At 40.7% G+C, this 25524-nt stretch overlaps 2 protein-coding genes across 2 annotated transcripts; both read left to right on the top strand.

Moving 5' to 3' along the window:
* The first annotated feature begins 276 nt into the window (after positions 1-276).
* LOC148020718 (cell division protein ftsH) lies at positions 277-24583 on the top strand. Its single transcript, XM_087698540.1, has 5 exons — positions 277-1081; positions 1177-1570; positions 22951-23274; positions 23523-23823; positions 23938-24583. Exons 1-5 carry the CDS (start codon positions 405-407, stop codon positions 24111-24113), a joined length of 1872 nt encoding a protein of 623 aa, XP_087554666.1. The 5' UTR covers positions 277-404; the 3' UTR covers positions 24114-24583.
* LOC148020719 (uncharacterized) lies at positions 11555-12370 on the top strand. The gene has a single exon (XM_087699439.1). The coding sequence runs from the start codon at positions 11555-11557 to the stop codon at positions 12368-12370; it is 816 nt and encodes a 271-aa protein (XP_087555565.1).
* Positions 24584-25524: the final 941 nt, after the last annotated feature.

Below are 25524 nucleotides of genomic sequence, written 5' to 3'. Positions count from 1 at the left end.
AGGGTGTAGCAGGGGTAGTTGTGGGTTAACGTATCCCCATTCTCCCCAAAACCTCAGCGTGTGCGAGGAGGTGGGAGTGGGGTTTGGAGTGCTGGAGTAGCCCCCTCCCCCTCCGTGTGACCCGGCTCTAACCCTTAATGTTGTGGAAGCAAATACGAGGCATTTCACAGGCTGGAGTAGCCCAACCCCCCTCCGTGTGACCCGGCTCTAACCCTTAATGTTGTGGAAGCAAATACGAGGCATTTCACAGGCCAAAAATGATCATAATTACCGGGAGAGAAGGTCACGCGGCGGGATCTTTTGTGTGTGCAGGCAGTCACACCCCTCTCTTGTTGACATGATTACACCACCATGAATCTCTCTTCTGCTGGCTTGGCCCTCCTCCTCCTCCTGCTCCTGCTTCCATGGATACTTTTGCCTGCTGCAAGGCCTTCCAATCGCCTTCTCTCCGCTGGAGCACCCGCTCGTCTTTCCTGTATCCCCGCGTCCACCTAGCCTTCCTCACGCCCAGGCATGGCGGCAGCAGAGCGCGTATGCTGCAGCACAGGAAGGAGCCCCTTGTCCTCTGCCGTATGGCAGGCCACGAGGAAAACAGAGCCCGCAAACAGCAGCAGCGGCGGCAACAGCAAGGTAAGGAGGTGGAGGAACCGGTCCTACAGGACACTTCCTCCAAGCCTGCACAGGAGCATGTCAATAGTGGCCGCAGGCGTTTCTTTGCCCTTCGACTTAGAGGTCGCATCCGCCTGGCTCTTCGCCAGCTCCGGCGATGGTCCCCGCTGGCAATCCTGCAGGCTATTCTCCGGTACGCCCGTGTTCACTCCAAGCAGGTCGCCCTTTCTACGCTTTTCGGTTGCATCATGACCATTGGATGCTTGTGCCTGAAGCTCTCATCTACGACCGCCCCCCATGTTGTGCCATACTCTGAGCTTGTAAGCCGTCTGCGCAGTGGAGCTGTCTCGACAGTTCTGTTTGAAGAAGGGTCCAGACAACTGTTTTTCAACCTCAGGACCGCCAGTGAGCCAACAACTGAATGTGAAGCAGAGGCACATGAGGACATGTATAAGCAAGGAATTACCAAAGAGCATGAAGATTCACACCAACAAGTGATGGTTCAAGGTAGTGGAACTCAACTGTACCCGACAAGTATAATGCAGGATGGCATGGCAAAGCAGCCAGGATGGAACCTAACTCAAGGAAGGCTTCTGTTGTATCCATGGTTTTATCCTCTTTGAAATCAGTCGCTACTGTGCCTGAGCAGCTTCTAAAGAGTGAGGCACATTCATGGAAGTATTCTACCCGACGGATTGATAATGATGAGGCATACCTTTTAAGTTTAATGCGGGACAAGGGTGTCATGTATAGCTCTGCCCCTCAGCCAATGAGTGCTGCACTGAGAACCACTTTGATCACTATTCTTTCCCTTTGGATACCTCTGACCCCTTTGTTCTGGTTGATGCACCGTCAGTTTTCTGGTGGGAATGCAGCAGCTCAGAGACGTAGGGTAATCAGTACATCTGTGAAATTTGAGGATGTTGCGGGGGTGGATGAAGCAAAAGTTGAGCTCACGGAGGTAAGTGACAGTTTTTCTTTTCACTATCAATGCGAGATCAAAGCTTCAGTTATCTACTGTAGCAAGAGATGTTTAACAAATGATTGTCCTGAGTTAACAGTCTAGCCAGCATGAAGTTATTGGGCTCATTTGCAGAAGTATAATAAATGCAGGATGGCCAAATTATGAAACTACTTTTTTGTTAATAAGCTGGGCATAGAACTGTGGACAATTGATTGCCTTGGCTTAGAAGAGAGCAATTTGGATGATAAACTGTTCTTGACTTGGTCTAGAGAATTGGACCATCTCTTAGACACTTTAATTGGGCATGCTGGTACATCAATAATTAAGTGAATTTCAAGTTTGAACTCAAACAAAGTTTTGTCTCATTTTTGAATCGTGCGTCTGTAGACGACAAGGCATCAAGCCACATTTAAAAGTAGTGAGTTTTTGTAGTTGCTTTGTCTACCTCTCGATCGTACCTTGGTAGTATAGTATTGGCCATGGGTTGCTTGTAAATCCCATCACTAAGTCAGTAGGGAACATTAGAAGCTCTGTGCTTTATTTACCTTGCTCACTCTTAGCACTTTTGGGCCCATGGCAGTTCAAGCTAAGTCTATGAGTATTATGTATATCAAGCCTTTGAAGTTGGGCTTTTGGTTGTTGGAGGTGAATCAACAATCATGAGATTTTGCAAGATCAATGGGGAGAGGATGTAAGTTTAAGGGCATTTCAATAGATAGGGTAAGAAGAGTGGGAGGCCTTTCTCTTGCTTGAGATGTATAGACTGAATTGACCATACCTTATGAGGGAGGCTTTTTGTATGGTTCTTGTGCGGCTGCTAGATTCTGGCAAACTATTTTGCTGTTTGATCACTTGGATAAAGATTGAAAAATTGGATCTATAGCCCAATGGCCAAGTGGGATAGTTGGCAATTGTCATCTTAGATCTTGGCCGGGTCCTCTTCTCAACACACATGTTGGGACTTTCTGCCTTTCTTGGTCTCATGCTTATGCTAGATCCTCGATTTGATTCATGAGTGCAAGAAAGTGAATTGCCAAATGTAGGAGCTTTGGAGCAAAGATGAGGAGTATGTTACATTGTTAGGCAACTTGGATGGGTTGTTGAAAGCCATTAGTATTAGGGTTTGCACTAATACTTAATTACAATGTATTAACTCATAATTAGTTCTCTTTCAAATAGTCTATAAGTGATTATTATCATACTAATTAAATGGCTTTATTTTTGACAATAGGAAAAATGTACCATAATCCTCTATAGATAGAGTTAGTTGTTTAGTGCATCTTTCATCCTTGATCATTCACTCACTCAATCCCCCAACCATTAGCCTTCTACCCTTTGTAAAGAAATGCTTGAATGGAGATGGACAACTCAAAGTGTATGACAAACATTGTGAAAGTAGAACTGAATAAAAAGAGAACTTAGAGTGATGAATGAATGAATGACTAATGAAACTGTATATTGGAATGACACAATGGGTCTCAAACCTCTGTGCTTGGACTGCTCTTCTAGCTCTAAGAGTATGCCATACCTTGAAGGGATTTAGAAACACAACAATCTATCTTTGATATTGTCGGAAAGTGTTCAGTTTGACTCATGCCTACACTCGCAGAGGAGTGTCGGTGATCCTTAGTAGATCAGTGGGACACTTTTTACTCTCTATACAAGAGGTCTCCCCCCTCGATTTATTTCCTTTTATTTTATGTGCTTATGGCACACAATTTGGGCACTTATTGTGTTTTACACGCTCTGGGTGTGAACACCCTCTTACAACCCTAAGGTTTAAGGGTTGTACTTTGTATTTGCACTTTACACTAGAGATTATTGCATTGGGTGTCATGCTATCACACTCTTCACTGTCAACTATACTTTCACCTGAGCTTTGATTTGTCCATCTTACATTTGGTATCAAGGTTGAGTTCAGTTTAGTCTTCTCTCTCTTTGCAACCAGTAGCATTGGGGTGCTCGCCTCCAGCTTCAGACTGGTCAATTGCTCCTTCAGCCTACAAAACGCCATCAACAGTGCTTGCCCGCTAGTGCCATTAGCAACGCCACTCGTTGATGCACCCGCCAGCGTTGCTATTGTATCTACTGCTTGCTCTAGTGGTCGCCGCCAGTCTAAAAACGTTGCCAATTGAGGCACTTGTAATCCTGCCGCTCCCACAGGCTAGATCCGCTTGCCACAAATCTACCCGGGTCCAGTTCTCCACAGTCATAGTCAGAGGTAAAAAAGAAAAAATTATTAAATTTTTACTTAGATTTGATCTACAGAATGGGGCTTATGCTCGGGAAGTATCTCTTTGCTTCGGCAAGTACATCAGTGATGAGAGTCTGAAATAGATTGATTTTGTTCATTTTGGGACAAGAAATTTTAGGGCTTTTGCATTTTCAGTGTTGCTGAGCATTTTTTGCATCTTGGACAGTGTGCATTTCAAACAGGTTTTTGACAGAGCGTGATTAAATTTGCTAATTATAGCAAAGAGCTTGCTGTAAATTTTGAAAATTTTGAGATTTCTAGATTGATCCAGCTTGAAATAGTAATCTTTTGCTCTTTAATAAGTGACATTTATCATGGCAAATCAGGGAGGTGATGTATTTATATATGTGTCCAAGGAGGATAGGTTGGATGGCAACAACTATTCTTTTTGGTCCTTTATGATAAAGAATGTGCTGATCCCAAAAAATCATTGGGATTATGTTAGCAGTGAAGAACTTAAGCCCGGAGTTGTGGCTCTTGCAACACCTCCTCTAGGAGGACGTGGACAACGGGCAACTCAGCCTGCTCAGCTTGTTCAACGTGCTCCAGCTTAGCCACTTCTCGAGAGATTAGTAGCACAACAGGCATGGGACACACAGGATGCACAGGCTTTGTCGTTGATTGCATTGGTAGTTCAATGGTCTATCATCTCTCACATTCGGTTTGCAGCTTTTTCACGAGAAGTGTGGTTGACCTTAGAGCAGATGTTTGCTTGAAAACATGAGACGCATCTCTTTCTCAAAGAAAGAGCTTGAGACCATGAAGATGGATGAGGGTGATTCTATGCAGGATCATCTAAATAAAATTTAGGACTTGTGTGAGTAGCTTATGAATGTAGGTAGGTATTACTCAGATGCGCAGTTGATATCTACTACCTTGAATTCATTGCCGCCCTCGTATTTGGCCTTTTGTACGGCCTTGAACCTCACCATGAGGATTTCTCCATAGCCACTTATTTTCCTTTAGTTGGTTAGTTTGCTCTTAGAGGAAGAGCAGTCAAGAAAGAACAGTGGTGTGGATGTCATAGCCTGTGAGCAAGCTTTTATGGCAAGGCAGAAGGGCAAGGGCAGCCAAGCTAAAAATGCTCTGCAGAGCTCTGGGACATCAGGTGCTTCACAGAGTAGCAAGAAACAAGGGGACACGCAAGACAAGAAGGGTAAGTGCCACTATTGCAAGAAGCCAGGACACTACATCACAGAAAATAGACAGCGCATAGCCAAGGAGAGAAAGAAAGAGTCGGGGATGTTTGTTTCTGATTCTCTTGCTATTGAGTCCACGTTCTATGTTGCAGACAAGGACTATTGTTTTTACACATGCAGTTACGACTCTTTTCTATTTTGTCACTTTCATTCATGACTTTACTTGCTTTTGTTGGGTCTACTCTTTGGTGAAAAAGTCAGAAGTGTATGATGCATTTTTGGCTTTTGTAGCACTTGCTGAAAATCAATTTGGCTACAAGGTTAAGATTCTCCATTCAGACCGAGGGGGGGGAATACAAGTCTTCTATGCTGAATTCTTTTTTGAAGTAGAAAGGCATTGTTCACCAGTACACTACCGCTTGTACTCCACAGCAGAATGGGGTTGTAGAGAGGAAGAATCGGCCACTCGTGGAGATGGCTAGATATATGCTGAAAGTAAAGAATTTGCCACACAATTTTTGGATGGAAGCAATTATGTGTGCTTGCCATGTTTTGAACAGGTGTCCCACCAAGGCATTAAAAAATGTAACGCCTTTTGAGGCTTGGAATAACCGGAAATCTTTTGTTGGACATTTTCGTACATTTGGGTGTCTTGCATATGCACACATTTCCAAGAAGGTACTCAGGAAGAAGTTGGATAACAAGGCTGTTAAATGCATTTTGTAGGGTACAGTAGTGAGAGCAAAGTATATAAATTATATGATCCCATCTCTAAGAAGGTATTTGTTAGTAGGGATGTGGTTTTCAATGAAAAAGCTTTAAAGCATATTTTCTGTTACTTGTAGGGTACTAGGACTCTTGGATTGCTTTATACCTAGGGGGGACCACTGCACTCACATGCTTATGATGATTTTGATTGGGCTAGTGATTATGATTCTTGTCACTCCACTAGTGGTAATTGTTTCTTTCTTGGCTCATCTTGCATCTCTTGGCTTAGCAAGAAACAATCCATTGTTGCCACATCGTCATGTAAAGGTGAATACAAGGCATCTGTCACTACCATAGTTGAATGCGTATGGCTTAAACGCTTGTTAGCTGATTTGGATGTATCTGTCATGGAGCCTACTCCTTTATTCATTGACAGTATGGAACCTAGTGTTTCTTTCACGCACGAAACACATCGAGATTCACTCTCACTTTGTCAGAGAGAGACTATATGCACAGGTGATATCAGCCTTGTCTATTGTCCTACCATTAATAATGTGTCAGACATCTTCACCAAAGCTCTTCCTCGTGACAAATTTGAAGCATTTTGCAGTGCTTTAAATTTGATCTCCTTTGGTGGATGACCCTTGTATCTTGATCACTCTTCACTTCAAGGGGGGTTTGTTGGGTTTGACTCATGCGTATGCTCATAGAGGAGTGCCGGTGATCCTCAATAGGACATCAAGGCACTTTTTACTCTCCATACGAGAGGTTTTTTTCCTTGGATTTATTTCCTTTTATTTTATGTGCCCACGTTATAGAGTTTGGGCACTTATCGTGTTTTATATCCTTCAGGTGTGAACACCCTCTTACAACCCTAAGGTTTAAGGGTTGTACTTTGTACTTGCACTTTACACTCTAAGCGTCGTGCTATCACACTCTTCACTATCAATTGTACTCTCAATTGAGCTTTGATCTGTCCATCTTACAAAAAAATAGTGTGAAGAGTGCTATCACACTCTTCACTATCAATTGTACTCTCAATTGAGCTTTGATCTGTCCATCTTACAAAAAAATAGTGGCAATTGAGTGATAGCGTAGATTGCTGAGAATGTAGATGTGGTTGAGTGTTGATAATGATAATTGATTAGAATAGTAGGAGGTTTGGTGGCAGTAAGGCTATTTGTCAAGTTGATAAATATAGATGGCAATAGGTGTTGGAGATCTCTAGGTAGCAACCATGAGGCTATAGATAGTAGATGACAGCTAGAGGAGGTTGTGCGGTTTTGTGCAACTAGAAGCTGTAGTAAATTTAGGGCATTTGATGAAGGTAGACTATTGAGTGACCTTGTATTGTAGCCTTCACTATAAAATAACAAATAATAATTTGAAAAATTGAGAGGACACAAATTGCACAAGAGAGAAAATAGAAACAAGAGTGCATGACAAGAAAATGGGTATAATTTTCCCCACATGTGAGTGAGTACCTCCCTCATGTATGTATTTGAGGATTTGTATTTTTTAGCTTTGTGCTAAAAAATCATAAAGAGCATCTTGTTAGGCTTTTTGCTTTCGTTGTATGAATAATATTTTTTAAGTCTAATTTTGAAACCAACCTTTCTTCTCGGATAGGGTGGTAAAACCTAATCAAGCACTTAATTACAACAAAATTGAAAATTGAGCATACATCGAAATGCATACATTATCTTAACAATCTTGGACAAGAGACACTTGGTTGGCCCCAAAACTATCGCCCCTTTTGGTATTTCTTTAACTTTGATTGCTAATGGACAATGTGCAAGTTGAGATTTCACAATCTCCTTTGCTGATCCAAAAGCCCCTTGTTGTACATACAATCAACAAGCAATTTGGGTCAATTGCCCCTTGCTTTCCACCCATAACTTGCACAAATGGAACCACTAATTGGCCAAAGGTTGTTCTAATTTTTACAATGGATGGGTTTGCATTTGAAATCCTTGTCAATTCCACAAATTCTAGGTGTTGATTTCAGTGTATGATGCCTCCTCTTGTTGGCACGACTCTCAAGGTGGCTCTCAAATCCTAAATTCTACAAAAATTTAGGGTCTACGATAGAAATCCTTATTCTGCCCACCAAATCTGGCTGATATCTACTGAGAATGGTTGAGAAACGTCGAGATCTTTTGAGAAATTATTGGAGAAGATAAGAGAGCCAAGATGAGAGAGAAATTTGGTTTTCTTTACGAGAAAACCTTGAAGTCTACCTTCTTCCTCTTGCATTTAATGCAGTCACCTATTGCGAGGCACCTTTAAAATGTTGTCACCTGATCATCAATGGTGTCGTCAGTCCTTGGAAGGTGTCTTCTTGCTGTCCCATGCCTGTTGAGGCCCACAGATGGCTATCTTTTATAGCAAGTTGTTGTTCTCTGATTAGACAATGGACCAATAGCTTCCTCTCTCTCTCTTTCTCTCCCCCAGGTTGCAAACTAGTTGAATGACTGAGATTCAACCCTAAAAAACGTTTTTTTACTTTGCATGGGCATGTTTGCAAAGTAGCACCCTTCTAAATCCATTTTTCAGTATTATCTAGTCATTTAATTACTTTTCAAAATTAAACCATCTTGAAATTTAATTTTAGTCCTTTTGACCCTGTCCAAAATTAAATGTGCCCATCCATAATTAAATTGGCTAGGCCATTTGTAACTTGGAGCAGTCCTCAACCTTTGTTGACCCTTAGATTGGCATCAATTAATTATTTAATGTTGGTCCCTAGTGTCACCACTGACACTTATTGGCCAAAGAACTGTCTTAGGGTCAAAATTGACACCAACTTGACCGCCAAACAATGGGTGTGAAAAGCAAAAACTGTGATAAGTTATGCCAATTGGATTTCGGTGGTCAATTGGTGTCAGTTTTGACCTTAGGATAGTTGTTTGGCCAATAAGTGTTAATAGTGATACTAGGGACAAATATTAATTAATTAATGCTAGTCTAAGGGTCAATAGAGGTTGGGGACCACTCCAAGTTACAAATGGCCTAGCCAATTGTCACCAGGTGGTGATACTTTTTAAAGTTGCTTTTCTTATTTACTTAAATAAATATTTTATTTTTCTTTTCTTTTGTTGATGTTGCTTTTTACCCCCAGAGTTCTCCTAGAATAAGCGGGATCTTTGCATGGCCAGAAGAGGCAGCCATTGGGACAAATTGGACTAATGGTTTGTCTGAGCCTTAGAACTAGTTCCATATTGAATGGGCACTGAAGAATAGAATGCCAGTGGTTTCGGATTGTGTGCTTAGCCACTGGAGATGGTGCAGGACAATGAGCCTGGCCAAGATAGAAGATGCACATGTGAGAATGCTCATAGAATAAAAGTCACTGTAACTGAGCCACATTACATATTGAATGGGCACTGAAGAATAGAATGCCAGTGGTTTCGGATTGTGTGCTTAGCCACCGGAGATGGTGCAGGACAATGAGCCTGGCCAAGATAGAAGATGCACATGTGAGAATGCTCATAGAATAAAAGTCACTGTAACTGAGCCACATTACACTTTTGATGTGGTCGTAATGATAAAAGTTGCACAGAACAACTTGAGGAATGTAGGGGTCACCATCCCTAAAATTTAGGGAGTTACAATTTTTGGACCCCAGAATCTGTTTGCGTCATTGTCTTCGTTTTTACAGGAGGATTAATTCTTTGGTTTGTGCCGAGGTCAAATTTTGCACCGATCATGGAGAATTTTAGACCGGAAGGTTTAAATAGGAAAATTGTTACATGTATGCCATGTGGCACAAATTCCCAAAAGAGAGAGAGAGAGAGCATAAAAGAAAACGTAATAGGCATAAGGGGCTGATGGGAGAATGAAGTTTGGAGGAGCTGAGGGCAGATTGCTGCAAGCAAACTAGCCATGGAGAGTACTTCTACGTCTTTGACTCAAGCACAGAGGTAGAGCTTGCTCCCTTTGATCACCTCTCTCTCTATTCTCAGAAGAAATGCTTTGCATGATGGATTGATTCCATCGAAGGTACAATTCTGTGTTTTCTCTGCTCATGCTGAATAAGATTGTGAACTTTGCACATGCTGAATCGAAAGAACAGTGAACTCTGCTCATGCTGAATAAGAACAATGAACTCTGCACATGCTGAATGGAAAGAACAGTGAACTCTGCTCATGCTGAATAAGAACATTGAACTCTGCACATGCTGAACAGTAAGAACAGTGGATTTTGCACATGCTGGACAGTAAGAATAGTGAATTCTGCACCTGCTGGACAGTAAGGGATGTTGATCTGGACATTCTGTATTGTTACTATGCAGCTGGGGTTTACTTAGAAGAGATGAAAACCAATTGTTCACAGGTTATGTATTTTGGAACATTACCATTTTTGTAATTTTCTATCTTTTAATTGATAAAGAAATACCGAGAGGGGTGTCGGTCTTCGGGGCCAATCTGGTGTTGAGCTAGGGAGAGAGGTCTCTGTTTATGTGTGTGTATGCAAAGTCCAGGTGTTAATTGAAGGAACTACCACTTTATGTGAGTCATAGACCGGTTTCATGGTTCCATCCCCGGGATTTGAATTCTTTTCTGTAAGAATTTAAGCTCGGACAGTTTTGGGTGAAAAGGCCACACACAGGTTTTACAGAGATTACAGGACTAGAGAGATTGGAGACATGGATAAAGGCAAAGGAAAACTCCCCCATGAAGAAGAGAGTTCTTCTTTTGCTCATAGACATCAAAAAGAGAGTATTGGTGCACAGGTGTCAGCACCTTCTAGAAACATGATGAGGAGCAAGAACATGAGGACTTGTTTATGACACAACTCCTCGGTATGGTTGGCTCTTTCCAATAGCTGGTAAAGAATCCTCGGATGCAAAAATTTTTGAAGTCACATAATGAGGATTCTCAGGCTGAGTCATCACATCATACCATGAAGCACTCAAAAAGGCATACCTCTAATGTGCGTGAGCATGTGGAAAAGACACCAAACATGGAGACAAGTCCAGTGCAACAAGAAGCACAAGCACAGGATCAGGGAGTGAATGGTCAAGGCAGTTATACACAAGTGGCACAATAGACTATTCCTCCTCAGTTTGCTACTTATCCTGGCTACTTTGGTGGTGGGTCAGTTTTTCAAGCAATGGTTGGATTACCCACGGGTTATCAGGGATACTTGCCTAGAGGGCCACCAAGAATAATGCCTATTGAGGCAGTGAACCCACTTTATGCTAATATTGGTCTACAGCCCGGTTATCAGACTCTGCAAAGTCCTTATTTGATGCCTTGAGTACAAAATGCAGCCGCTGGTTTTTCTCAGTCTAGTGGGTATATGGCAGCTAAGACAGGTGAAATGAATGTTGATAATGCACCTAAGGGACTCCCCTTTTTACAGCCACCTGTCTATGACAACTTGGTACCAAAAAATGCAAAGCCTAAAGACTATAAAGAGGGTGGTCAAGGAATAAAGTTTGAAACCTTCAATGGTATGCAAGATAAGCTGAAAGCTTTGACATTTATACAGCAGTTTGATGCAGCTTACACAGGAGGGAATTTTATTGAGACTTCTAAGGTGCGGAAGGCTACAACTTTTTTGAAAGGTAATGCTTTGCAGTGGTGGAACATATTGTTGATGCAAGGATATGCACTTGGCACTTGGGTTCATTTCAAATAGTTGTTTGTAGCCTAATGGTTAACTAGCACGATTGAAGTAGATGTCATGACTACATGGCATAAATTGGACGCAGCAAATTGTACGGATTTAGAAGAGCATAATAATAAATTTTAGGAAGCACTTTTGCCCGTGAGTTCTTACAGGGCAGTGCCCCTGTTAGAACAAATTGAAAAGTATTGTTGCGGTTTGCCCGAAGCCATCAGGGATTATTGTACCAAGACTAGGGTTACAAATATGGTACAGTTAATTGAAAATGCTGGTGTGGCAAATGCATTGTTGAAAGGAAAAGCTGACAGCTTTAAAGGCACCGAAAAGAAGGATTCTCAGTTTAAGCAAGATCTTGGCAAGAAGAAGAAGCACTTTCCAGAAAGGATCAGTTTTACAAAGAAATCTTTTTGGAAGAAAAGATTTCAGCAGCAACCTCAGACTTCCTATAAACAGGGTAAAGGACAAAAGAGGCCACTTTTCGGCAAAACATTTGAAGAAAGAAAGGCTTTAATGATGGCTGGAAAATGCTTTATTTGTGAACAGAAAGGCCATATTGCTTCTAAGTGCCCACATCAATTTTCTAAAGATGCGGAGGATAAAGATGCAGCAAGCAAAAAGAAGCCCAACATTGGCTTAGTGCCTAATATGGTGGGAGATCAATCAGTTGATAATGCTACAGAATTGTGCAGAGCTTGGGGAAAGATCAGAGATTCCACAGTGCTTATTTTCTTTGATCCTGGAGCTCGTGCGAACTTTATGTCACCAGGATTGGCAGCTAAATTGGGTATACGTCCTGAGGAAATGGGGCCAGTTGGACAGGCTAATTTGGCATGCCCAGGATATACTGAACCTGTCATCCCCATTATTGGCAAACTTCGTATGCATATTCAGAGCTATGTGGACACAGAGAAGTTCCATATTATGCCTCTAGAGGGCTGTGATGTTCTATTGGGTATCCCATGGTGCCACAGGAAGCATGCTATCTTGGATACTTACAATAGAACGATTACTCTTGTACATAGGAGCAAGACTTATGTGTTAGATGTGAAGCTTAAAGGATAGTCTATCCCAGTTGTTTTTGCTTCCGCAATTACTTCTGTAATGAAAAATCATATTTCTGTGTACTTGGTTTTTGCAAAGCAAGTTAATGAAGTTGACAGTAATGTGTCTGTACTAGATGAAAGTAGAAGGGCTTTCTTGGATAAATTCAGTGACTGTTTCTCAGATTTGTTACCAGGAGAGTTACCCCCTGAGAGGCCTGAAGATCATACCATAGATCTTATTCTAGGGACTAGTCCGCCCAATAGGCCACCGTACAGGGTCAATGCAGCGCAGCAGAAAGAGATTATGACACAGGTTAATGAGCTTTTAGAGAAAGGACTAATTCAGCCTAGTAGTTCTCCGTTTTGTTCACCTGTGTTGCTAGTTCAGAAAAAGGACGGCTCTTGGCGAATGTGTATTGACTACAGAGCCTTGAATAAGAACACGATCAAGAATATGTTTCTAATTCCGAGGATAAATGACATTCTTGATCGATTACAGGGAGCAGGAATGTTTAGCAGGAGAGATTTGAAAAGTGGATACCATCAGATCAGAATTAGGCCAGAGGATATCCATAAGACTGCTTTTAGAACGATATTTGGTCTCTATGAATTTTTAGTCATGCCGTTTGGATTGACCAATACTCTTGCTACGTTTAACAGGATGATGGATAGAATTTTCCACCCTTATCGAAGTTTCGTTGGCACATTCTTTGATGATATGATTATCTTTTCAAAGAATGAAGAGGAGCATAGAAAAGACCTAGTTGCAGTCTTTAATGAGCTTAAGCGTAACAGATTGCTCATTAATGGTAAGAAGAGTGAATTCTTTTTGGAAGAGATTCACTTCCTTTGGCGTAATAGATTGCTCATTAATGGTAAGAAGAGTGAATTCTTTTTGGAAGCAATTGTCTCTTGTCTAGACTTGAAAACTGTTCATGATGTCCGCAGTTTTCTTGGCCTATGCTCTTACTACAGAAGATTTGTAAGACACTTTGCAGAGATTGCTTCTCCTTTACATACACTTGAAAAGAAGGATGTCAAATGGCAATGGACTGACAAAGAGAAATCAACATTTAGATGTTTGAAGGGGAAAATGACTACAGATCCAGTACTTATTTTGCCAGATTTGTCTAAGCCATTTGTAGTGCAGTGTGATGCATGTGGAAACAACATTGGTGCTGTATTAATGCAGAATGATCGAGTTGTGGCATACAAGAGTAGAGTACTTTTTGTCGTTGAAAGGACTTACCAAATTTATGAGAAAGCATTATTGGCTGTGATCAATGCACTCTCTAGTTGGAAGCACTATTTGCTTAGTGCTGATTTTGTAGTGCAAACGGATCATCAAACACTTAGATACTTTCTCACACAGGCTAAATTGTCAGAGAAACACATGCGTTGGGCAAATTTCCTATCTATGTTTCATTTTCAGATAGTGCATGTGAAAGGCAAGAAGAATGTAGTTGCAGATGCTTTATCTCGCAAACCACAAGTATCAGCTGTTTCAATTCCTTATCACCATGAATTGGATGATATGAAAGAGCAGTATGTTGATGATGAAGATTTCTCCGAAATCTATGAGCAGTTGATCAATGGCCAACATCATGATCATTATGTGTTCAAAGAAGGCTTTATCATGATGCATGGAAGACTATGCGTTACAAAACAGCTAAGGCCAAAAGTTTTATTAGAAAGTCATGCTCCACCGTATGCAAGACATCGTGGTATTGATGCTACAGTCAAAGCGGTAGAGACTTTCTTCTATTGGCTAGCCTTGAGATCTAATATTGATGCATATGTCAGATCTTGCCTTGTATGTCAAAGGGTCAAATTTGATAGATAGAAGGCACCAGGGTTATTGTAACCACTGTCTATTCCAGAAAGGCCATGGGAAAGTATTGCTATGGATTTCATTTTTAATCTTCCAAGAACTTCTTCAGGGAATGATGGAATCTGGACTATCATTTGCATATTCAGCAAACAAGCACATTTCATTCCTGCAAGGAAAAAGATTAAGTTAGAACACATGGTAAAGATATTTATGCAAAATATCTTCAAGTACCATGGAATGCCACGGTCAATTGTCAGTGATAGAGACCCAAGAATGACTAGATTGTTTTGGAAAGCATTGTTTGAAAACATGGGAACTACACTGAAATTTTCTTCTTCTTTCCATCCACAAACTAATGGACAGTCTGAAGAAGCAAATTCGATTGTTTTAGACTTACTGAAGTGTTATGTTTCAGATCATAAGACTCTTGGAAACACTACTTGCCATTGGTTGAGTATGCATACAGTAATACAGTGCACTCATCTACGGGCAAAGCACCTTTTGAGATTGTGGAAGGTGGAAATAAATTGCCTCCCATTTTGCAAACAAAAGATTACATCTTTGAAGCAGATCATTATGTAAAAGATTGAGAAAAAGCATATAAAAAGGTCAAGTATGCCCTAGAAAAGTCACAAGCTAAACAAAAAAGAGCTGCTGATAGTCATTGTCGGGAGCTCTTGTTCAAAAAGGATGATTGGGTCTTATTGCGTTTTGAAAAGGCACATTTGAGAAAACAAAAGGGCAAGGAACGTTTGTTTCCAAAGTTGAGTATGCGTTATTATGGCCCTTTTCAAGTCTCAGAGAAGATCAATGACGTAGCATATAGGCTGAAATTGCCAGAGAATTGGAAAATTCATAATGCATTCCATGTGAGCCTATTGAGGCCTTTTATTGGTAAACTGCTAGAAGATTTGGTTCAAGAGGAACAGCTTGAAGTAGAGGAATTAGATGAGATTCTAGTTTCCGAGTAGATCCTGGCACATAAGGATAGGAAAGTGAAAGGTAGAATTATAAGAAGATTTTTGGTGAAGTTCAAGAACTATTCACTAATGGATGCCAAATGGATGGAAGAGGCTGAATTAGCAGATTCGCCTCAGTTATTGCAACTTTACCGAGAAGCTTTCTTATTGGAATCTACAGTGACTTAGAATGCTTTTTGAAGCAATGTACATTCTCTATTGTACAGTTGAATATTGTATCTCATTGAATAATGCTTAATGTATGGCTTACATTTAGCATTAACATGTGTATCATTGAATGAAATCTCAGGGCTTTGAAGTTGTATTTGTTACACTTCAGTTGAATGAATATGCATGTTGTGACACTAATAGTTCGCGCATATGTGCTATCGCCCTGTGTTGCATCCGGAAACATGTATATTAGAAAGGCTCCTAATGATCATAGTTGGATACAGGATGTAATCCTCTATCTATGTGAGACTTGAACTTGCGATGACACAAATGGTAGTGGGGAAGCTCCTACCATCGCCCTGTGTCATCTGTTAGCAAGTGATACATGCAATGGCACTAATAACATGGAGAATCCGTTAGCATGTGTGACATGCAATCGAGGTCGCTTGCTTCTTTCAAGAGGGGGGTATGTCACCAGGTGGTGATACTTTTTACAATTGGTTTTCTTATTTACTTATATAAATATTTTATTTTTCTTTTCTTTTGTTGATGTTGCTTTTTACTCCCAGAGTTCTCTTGGAATAAGCGGGATCTTTGCATGGCCAGAAGAGGCAGCCATTGGGACAAATTGGACTAATGGTTTGTTTGAGCCTTAGAACCAGTTCCATATTGAATGGACACTGAAGAATAGAATGCCAGTGGTTTGGGATTGTGTGCTTAGCCACTGGAGATGGTGCAGGACAATGAGCCTGGCCAAGATAGAAGATGCACATGTGAGAATGCTCACGGAATAAAAGTCACTGTAATTGAGCCACATTACACTTTTGATGTGGTCGCAATGATAAAAGTTGCACAGAACAACTTAAGGAATGCAGGGGTCACCATCCCTAAAATTTAGGGAGTTACTATTTTTGGAACCCAGAATCTATTCGCGTTATTGTCTTCCTTTTTACACGAGAATTAATTCTTTGGTCTGTGCCGAGGTTAAATTTTGCACCGATCATGGAGAATTTTAGACCAGAAGGTTTAAACGAAAATTGTTACATGTATGCCATGTGGCATAAATGAGAGAGAGAGAGAGAGAGAGAGAGAGAGAGAGAGAGAGAGCATTAAAAAAAACGTAATAGGCATAAGGGGCAGATGGGAGAATGAAGTTTGGAGGAGCTGAGGGCAGATTGCTGCAAGAAAACCAGCCATGGAGAGTACTTGTACGTCTCTGACTCAAGCACGGAGGTAGAGCCTCTGATCACCGCTCTCTCTATTCTCAGAAGAAATGCATTGCATGATGGATTGATTCCATCGAAGGTACAATTCTGTGTTTTCTTTGCTCATGCTGAATAAGAACGTGAACTCTGCACATGCCGAATTGAAAGAACAGTCAACTCTGTCATGCTGAATAAGAATAGTGAACTCTGCACATGTTGAACAGTAATAACAGTGTGCTGGATAGTAAGAACAGTGGATTTTGCACATGCTGGACAGTAAGAATAGTGAATTCTGCACATGCTAGACAATAAGGGATGTTGATCTGGACATGTTGTACTGTTACTATGCAGCTGGGATTTACTTAGAAGAGATGAAAACCAACAGTTCACAGGTTATGTATTTTGGAACATTACCATTTTTGTAATTTTCTATCTTTTAATTGATAAAGAAATACTGAGAGGGGCGTTGATCTTCAGGGCCAATTTGGTGTTGAGCGAGGGAGAGAGGTCTCTGTTTATGTGTGTGTATGTAAAGTCTAGGTGTTAATTGAAGGAACTACCGCTTTATGTGAGTCATAGACCGGTTTCACCAATTTTAATTATGGATGGGCACATTTAATTTTGGATAGGGTTAGAAGGGCTGAAATTAATTTTTAGAATCATTTACTTTTGAAAATTAATTTGATTGATGGATAATGCTGAAAAACTAATTTAGAAGGTTGTCACTCGGCAAAAATGCCCATGCAAATTGAGAAAACGTTTTTGGGGGTTGGATCTCAACCATTTATGCAGTTTTCAGTTGGTGGTGGAGAGAGAGAGAAGGTTGCTGGTCGTTCTACTTGTGCAAAAATCAGCATTGGATGTAGGTAACAACCTTTTGGGAGCTTCCAGGGGTAGGCGATAACAGGGAGACATGTTCAAGGGGCTGGCGATAGCATTGTTGATCAAGCGACAACATTTTGGAGGTAATTGGCAGTAGGTGATTGCATTAAATGCAGGTTGGAATAGGTAGTAGGCAGAATTTAGGGTTTTCTCATGAAGAAAATCAGATTTCTCTCTCATCTTGGCTTTGTCCCACCTCCAATCTGTTCTTAGGAGATGTCGGCTTATCTCAGCCAGATTTGGTGGATAGTAGAAGGAATTTTGCTGTAACCCCTATATTTTTGCAAAAATTAGGGTTAAGCACCCACTTCAAGACCCGATCCATTAGTAGAAGGCATCGTACATTGAAATCAACACTTGCAATTTGTGGTATTGTTAGGGATTTCAGATGCCAGGCCATCTATTGTTCGATGCACCCAATTCTGGGGGAAACTTCACCGAATCCTCTAAGATTTGAAAGGCAGCTACTTTCTTGAAGGGAAATGCATTGCAATTGTGGTCCATGCTTTTGATGCAAGGTAGAGCATTGTCAACATGGGTACAATTCAAGCAAATGTTTGCATCGAATTGGTTGACAAGGACCTTTGAGGTGGACATCATGATAGCTTGGAACAAGCTAGATGCTAAGGAATGCAAGAATTTGAAGCAATACAATAAGGAGTTTTAGGATGCATTGCTGCCCATTACTTTTTATCGCCCCGTACCCCTTCTTGAGCAAGTGGAAAAATAAGTTTGTGGGCTGCTTGAAGGAATTAGGGATTTTTGAATTAAATCCACGGTCTCTAGCATATCTCAACTCATAGAGACTTCTGCTATGGTAGATGCTTTGTCGCGTGGAAAGGATTTAAGCTCCTTCGAGAGTGGTGGAAAGCCAAATAAAAAGTTTAAGGTTGAGAAAAGAGGTAGATTTGAAAAATCAGTTTGAAAAGAGACCAAAACAGCAAAGAAAGGGCTCGAAAATGTGGGGAGAGCGTAGGGAATTGTTGGCTGCAAATAAATGTTTCATTGTGAAAAGGAGGGTCACTTCTAGTCTAAGGGTCAACAAATGTTGGGGACCACTCCAGGTTGCAAATGTTCTAATCAATTTAATTATAGATGCACACATTTAATTTTGGGCATGATGAAAAGGATTGAAATCAATTTTCAGAATTATTTAAATTTAAAATTAATTTAATGCTGGATAATACTGAAAAATGGGCTGAGAAGCTTGCCACTTGGCAAAAATGTCCATGTAAATTGAGTAGGGGCTTGGTCTTAGCCATTCAAGCGGTTTTCAGCTGAGAGAGAGAGAGAGAGAGAGAGAGAGAGAGAGAGAGAGAGAGAGAGAGTTTTGATTTTAGGGTTTTCTCCTGAAGAAAATGAGATTTTTCTCTCATCTTGGCTTTCTCTCACCTTCTCTAGTCCATTCTTAGGAGATGTCAGTTTATCTCAGCCATTCGGAGTAGATCTCAGCTAGATTTGGTGGATAGCAGAGGAAATTTTGTTGTAAACCCTAATTTTTTGCAGAAATTAAGGTTTACTAGTCACCTCGGGACTTGTGTGTCATTAGTAGAAGGCATCATGCATTGAAATGGGTACTTGTAATTTGTGGTATTGTCAAGGATTTTGGATGCCAAGTCATCCATTGTAAATTTGGGGTAGCATTTGGCCACTTGGGATTCAATTAGAGCAAGTCGTGGGTAAGATTCAAGGGCAAATTGGCCAATTTGTTTGTTGATTGTTGGACCAACAAGGGCCTTTTGGATTAGCCAAGGAGATAGTGGAATCTCAACTTGTAACAAATCCATTAGAAATTGAAGATAAAGAAATACTAAAAGGGGCATTTTGGGGCCAATAGGATGTTCATTGTCCAAGAAATTTAAATATAAGGTATTCATTTCAATTTATGTTTATTTACTAATTGCTATAATTAAGTGCTTGATCAGGGAATTATCACCCTCTCCAAGAAGGAAGGCACGTTTCAAGAAGTAAGCCTAAAGGACATCAAGTGATAAATCTAACTAGCCTCAAGTTTCTAAGGATGAACTAGGATGCCTAAGAAACTAGTGTAAGGGAAGATACTAAACGAACCAGTCAAAGATGCTATGAGGCATTGACTAAGGGGAAGATTGAGGATCCACTGCACCACTGGCCAACCATTGATGAATATGGATGGTAGGGGGTGGAGAAACTGTGTTATTGTTAGTTATTTTTCATCCCCTTGTGTGAGCGCACATATAGTGCATGTTTAGTGTAAGCACCTTTTATGTAATACCACTTTGTATTAAATAAGTGGCAAAGGGTTAGTTACACAACTTAGCCTATATATTTAGGTCCTATCACTATACTTGTATCTCACCTATCATGATCAATCTATTTCTTCTAGTTTATATCCATGCAAGAGTTTTCTCTCTCTCTCTCTCTCTCTCTCCATTGGGTTCCATCTACCGTAGCTTTGTTGGCCACATGTGAGCTCCATACCTCAAAGGATTAGCTACATAGCTTAGCCTATATATTCAGGCCCTATCACTTGTATCTCATCTATCATTATCAATCTATTTCTTATGGTTTGTATCCGTGCAAGAGCTCTCTCTCTCTCTCTCTCTCTCTCTCTCTCTTGCCGCCACCTCTCATGGGGTTCCATCCGCTGTAGCTTGTCGGTCACATGTGAGCTCCATATCTGATAGTGGTATGAGAGCAGGTTTACCACTAGCTGTCCAGTTGCTGTTCATGGTGTTTCAAATTGCTAAAGAAGAAGAAGAAGAAGAAGTAGCTGCTTTGTTGAACATTGTTGAGGTGCCATCTTTACCTAGCTCAACCCTTCAAGTGACACAGAAATAAAATTAAAAAAAAAACCTAAGTTAGAGCTTTAAAAAAGAAGAAGAGATAGTCCATGGGAGAAATTGGGTCTTTTCAATTTGAACGAATTTCTTGAAATTTCATGAACAAAATTTGGGGCTTTTTCAATCCGAGTCCAAATTCTCAAAATTTCATTGGAAAAATTTGGGCTTTTTGTGTTGGCACTCTCCAATATCCAATCAAGGCGTTGGACAACACATTGGCAACTACTTGGGTTCTTGCTTTTGACATTGGGCGTAAGATGATCCACTAAGCATCTAGTGCTTGGCGGTGACGTCACTAACAGTTTGTATTCACATTGAAGGGGGACGTTTATCTTGACAAATTTTTAAAAATAATATTGATTTTTAAAATAAAAACCTTTTAAAATAATAATAAACTATTAGTAAAATTAGGCAATCATAATCAAACATTGGCCTTGCTTATACATGTGTTAAAGACCTTTCGGTCACTTATTAAATGATTGTGTGGGTTTCTCTACCTAAATTTTAGTCCAAAATAAGTTGTATTTATTTTTATATTCTTTCCTTTTGATTTAGAAGGGATTTATGTTTCGGGGGGATTGAAACCACTGTATATATGACCTTTGAGTTGAGCCGGAAGCTATACTTGTGTATTCAGCCTTTGGTTATGTGCTTGGTATCTCCGAGCAATTTTGGCTTTTGATTAGCCTCTATTGCACCTTTGAACCATGCCTTACCTTTGGTCCTTGAGCTTCTTGGTAGACCATGTCGTGACCTACCTCATGTTGCATCTCTCTTATTTATGTATCTCCTTTTCAAAATCATTGTACGGGATTAGACACAACCTTTTCGAGGCAAGACCTTTCCATCGTATGTTTCGTGTCATGGGTTCAATCACCCTTGACTTGAAGGGGGGAATTGTTAGTTAATTTTCATCCTCATATGTGAGCATACATTATTATATATAAAAGAGTGTATTTAGGTATGAACACCTTTTACACAACTTAGCATTAAATAAGAGTTGAAGAGATTAGCTACACAACTTGGACTATATATTCAAGCCCTATCAGTTGTACTTGTATCTAACATAGCATTATGAATCTATTTCTTCTAGTTTGTATGCATGCAAAAGCGCCCCCCTTCCCCAAAACGGAGTTTCATCTGCCATATGTTGGTCACATGTGAGCTCCATACCCAACAACTACCTCTCTAGGGAAGACGCCCTCTTAACCACCTTGGAGTGGCACTACCACTACTGAAAGGGGTAGAGGTTGGTTTAGGAATGGGGATTGGATTCAATTTTGATGTGGGTAAAATACTGTTACTTGCGGTGGATGGTGTGATTTTTGGGTCTAGGTCTTATACCCTTGGCCTTTGAGCGACAATTGTTATTTACATGGCCAGGTTTCTAGCACAATATAGAAAACCTATTCTTAGGAAGTAATTCCAAAAGGGCATTTGCAAGGTTTAGACTTTACCCTTCCTTTTCCCTTCAAAGAAGGAGATTGACCATTGGCATCGGAACATAGTCCATGTTTAGGATCAATTGGGGAGGGTGGGAATGGGTCCAAGTGTGTAGGTGATCCCTTTTTTTCCCAAGTCCTTCAATGAAGGAGATGGTTCATTAGTGCAATAAGAGTGTTCATGTGATTGAGCAACCGGAGAGAGTGGCATAGTGTGCAGGAAGGGGATTTCCCACACAATGAGACCAAAGGACAGAGTGAGGCACTTGCAGATATGGAGGAGGTGTATGGTGTGTGGGTGGCATTCTTGGCAATGAAGCACTAGGGTGCAAAATAGTACCGGAACATGGTAAGTGTAACACCAAGCAGTAACATTGAGCACTGGTGAGGTAGACTCCCCAAGCAAATTTATAGCTAAAAGGGGTGTTGATGTTGGAAGGCATTCTCTACTATTACTTGTCCCTAGACTGTTGTTGAAAATCCACCTTAATCCCATAAATTCAGAGACTCATTGGAATTGAACTAGAACACAAGGAAAAAGAAGAGAGAGAAAAGCACAATACAAATTGGGCGCAATCATCCCCTATGGATTGTAGGGCTCTCCCCAATGCATGTATCTATAGAGATTCATGAAGAGCACCCTCCCATGGCACATAATGAACCTCCGAACTGGCTAAGAAGAGCTTGCAAGTACACTTGCTAGCCACAAAGGTTTCATATGTTGTGAAAGGTGATTCTCTCTCTCTCTCTCTGTGGTGAGAGTGTCATGGACAATGGAATGAAGACATGAATGAATTCAGAAACTGAAGAATGCCCAAAAAAGACCCTGGTTGGATGCCCATAAGCTGGCTATAGATATTATAAGATGGCAAAGGAGTAATCCATCAAGAGTGGTTTAGCTTCATAGTTATGCGGACTGATTTATCTTTGTGAGGGATGAGAAAGAGGTGAAAAAGTGGAGGGAAACGTGACAGTAAAGATGCAATAGAAATTTCAATCTTGGATCTTGTGTGGAATGTCAATTTTGTGCAAGATGTGAAAGGTTCAAGCTTCAATGCTTGCACCTTTTGACTAGTTGTATGTTTTGATTTCTTGTAGGTAATGCTACAGTCAAACTTAGTCAGCTCAGTATTTCCTATTTTGTGCAGTGTGCGTCAGTGTTGCACAATGCAAAACTTAATGCTTGCAATTTTTGATGACTTGTTGCAAAGAGTGACTCGTTTCAACTTCTTGTATGCAATGCGTAGTGAGACTTGAAACCTATAACACTAACTTTCTCTGCTACAGATAGTGTCTTATCTTTGTGGTGCAACCAACTTTCGGAAGATAGGAGCAAAACTTCCAAGAGGGGTGCTTCTAGTAGGGCCTCCTGGAACGGGAAAGACACTTCTTGCCCGAGCAGTGGCAGGAGAGGCACGGGTACCCTTTTTTGCAGCTTCTGCTAGTGAGTTTGTAGAAATGTTTGTAGGCCGTGGAGCTGCACGCATACGAGAACTGTTCACTGGAGCTAGGAAGTGTGCACCTTCAATCATATTCATTGATGAACTTGATGCTGTTGGAGGTCGCCGCGGAAGAAGCTTTAATGATGAACGTGATCAGACTCTCAACCAGGTAGTTAAAAAAGCTTGAGACTGCATTTTGAAAGTGTGTTATAAACGTGATTAGACTCTTAATCAGGTAGTTAGAAAGGCTTGTTAGTTATAGTTGAAAACTTGTTTGAACTTCTTAGTGAAGATGAAGGCAAAAGTTGTCTTGTTTCAGTTGCATTTCCTGGTCTAATGCAGTTACTTCTTCTTTTATTTTGGAGGGGTGGATGAAGAACTTGCGTTTCATCTTAATCTGATTTATCTTTTTGGCAGCTTTTAACAGAAATGGATGGGTTTGAGTCAGAGACGGGTGTATTAGTTATTGCAGCTACTAATAGGCCTGAAGCATTAGATCCTGCACTTTGCAGGCCTGGTCGGTTTTCAAGAAAAGTTTTTGTAAGAGAGCCTGATCTCAAAGGGAGACAGCAGGTTTTAGCTGTCCATATGCGTGGTGTCCCTGTTGATGGTGATGCTGAATTGATTCAAACTGCTATTGCTTCCATCACACAGGGCTTTGTTGGTGCTGATCTTGCAAATGTTGTAAATGAGGCTGCACTGCTGGCAGTACGTGAAGGTAAGGAATTACTAAGTTACATGTATAACTCAGGAGGAGGTACCATCTGTTTAGCTGCTTGAAGTCTGTACTTTAAAACTTCTTTTTAAGAGCTTTTTTAACATGTAATTGCAGGTAGATTAGCTGTAGCATTAGAAGATTTCAAAGCAGCTGTAAACAGAGTCAAGTATGGTATTGGAAATCAGCCAGGCTTTGTAGAGCGTGAAGTTAGCCGGGTGTTTGAATTGTTCCAGTCAAAGGTGTTGACATCTGCTCCTGCAGGATATGGGACAGCTCCTTGGAGTGGCTAAGAGAAGCTGCTTTTCCTTAACCTATATTAAATTAAGAGCAGCTTTCCTTGCAGCAGGCCATGTTTTGAAGCAGGAGCTGAAGGCCTGGGTTTATATGATGCTAAACACCAGTCAAGTGAAACTGATCCTTTCAAGGATTAAGTTGCTCATGGCTTCAGAATGGACTTGTGGGAGTCCAGTGCACGGGGCTTCTGATTTGATGTCAGGCAGATTACTATACATACACAACCTCAAATTCTTTGAATTTATTATTAAACAAGATATTGGCCACAAAATTAGTTGCTGGCCAAAAAAGATGTATTGCTTTTGCCATCCTTTAAAAAGAGCCTCACTAGTTACAAAAGCAGAAGACTACTTTGGAAAGCTTTATCTGAAGCAATTGCAGTGTTAAGTAGTGCTTGGAGCATGTTAATCATTCTGGTTGGATCAGATAACGCAAGTTGCAACTGATATTATCAATGACAAAAAATATAGTAGTAATTTTGAACAGGAATAAAAGGTGTAAATGCTGTGAGAGGGATTATGGTTTATGAAAGTAGCTCTTCTTATTACTCCTTCAGAGAAAGGACCTTGCTTGCTCAGCTGCCATGAATGTTAAGAAGACGTGAGCTTGAGCTTGTATGCATGCAAGCCAATCCAAACCAAGCTTTGCCATAGCCAGAGTTGTTTCAAACGATCACACTTGTATTGTTCCATGAGGATTATATCATGGCCATCATGGCTAATTGGTTGAAAAGATCCTTTAACTTAGTGCAATTGGGCAAGGGCTCTTAGCCCAATAGACAACTTAGTCACTGTTGGAGGACCTAGAAATTGGTGGGTATCCTTTTCGTAGATGACTGAATACATTTAGGCCCAACCAGCTATCACCTTACTGCATCTTGGATTATCAAGACCATTGATAATTGGAGGATCCAGCTCTACCTCATAGGCAAAGTGTTGTCATAATGTTAAAGCAACTTAGGTTTGCCTTGTATCTTTGGGGTGGGTTGTAGATCCACACTCTATTTATAGAGTGAAAAAAGGGGGAATAAGCTTGATAGCGGTTGCATAGTCATATAGACCATTCCCTTGAAATGGGATTAGCTCAGGCTCTAAAGTCAAGAGTTTTAAGTGGAATAACATTTGAGTGGTTAGGTCCATTTGTCCTTAGGATGGGGTCATTGAGACTTGCATCCATACCATTTTCCATCCACTCACTCATGAAGCAAGTAGTAACTTGTTTATAAAACAATTTCTTTAAGTACACACATCAATCAATAATGTGTGCACATTGTTTTAAAGGAGATGGTTTACTTTTTACTAGTGCCAATTCCATTGGCGAAAACAATCTATTCAGTAACCTAGGTTCTAGCCTTTTAGTTTCCAAGTAGGAATGCCCCAAGGAACCACACCCCTTGTTCAAGGCAAA

The sequence above is a fragment of the Lygodium microphyllum genome, chromosome 18 (genome assembly GCF_053477565.2).
Source record: "Lygodium microphyllum isolate KBCC chromosome 18, Lygodium_microphyllum_v1.1.10, whole genome shotgun sequence".
NCBI lineage: Eukaryota > Viridiplantae > Streptophyta > Polypodiopsida > Schizaeales > Lygodiaceae > Lygodium > Lygodium microphyllum.
This window is presented reverse-complemented; position numbering and strand designations above follow the sequence as displayed.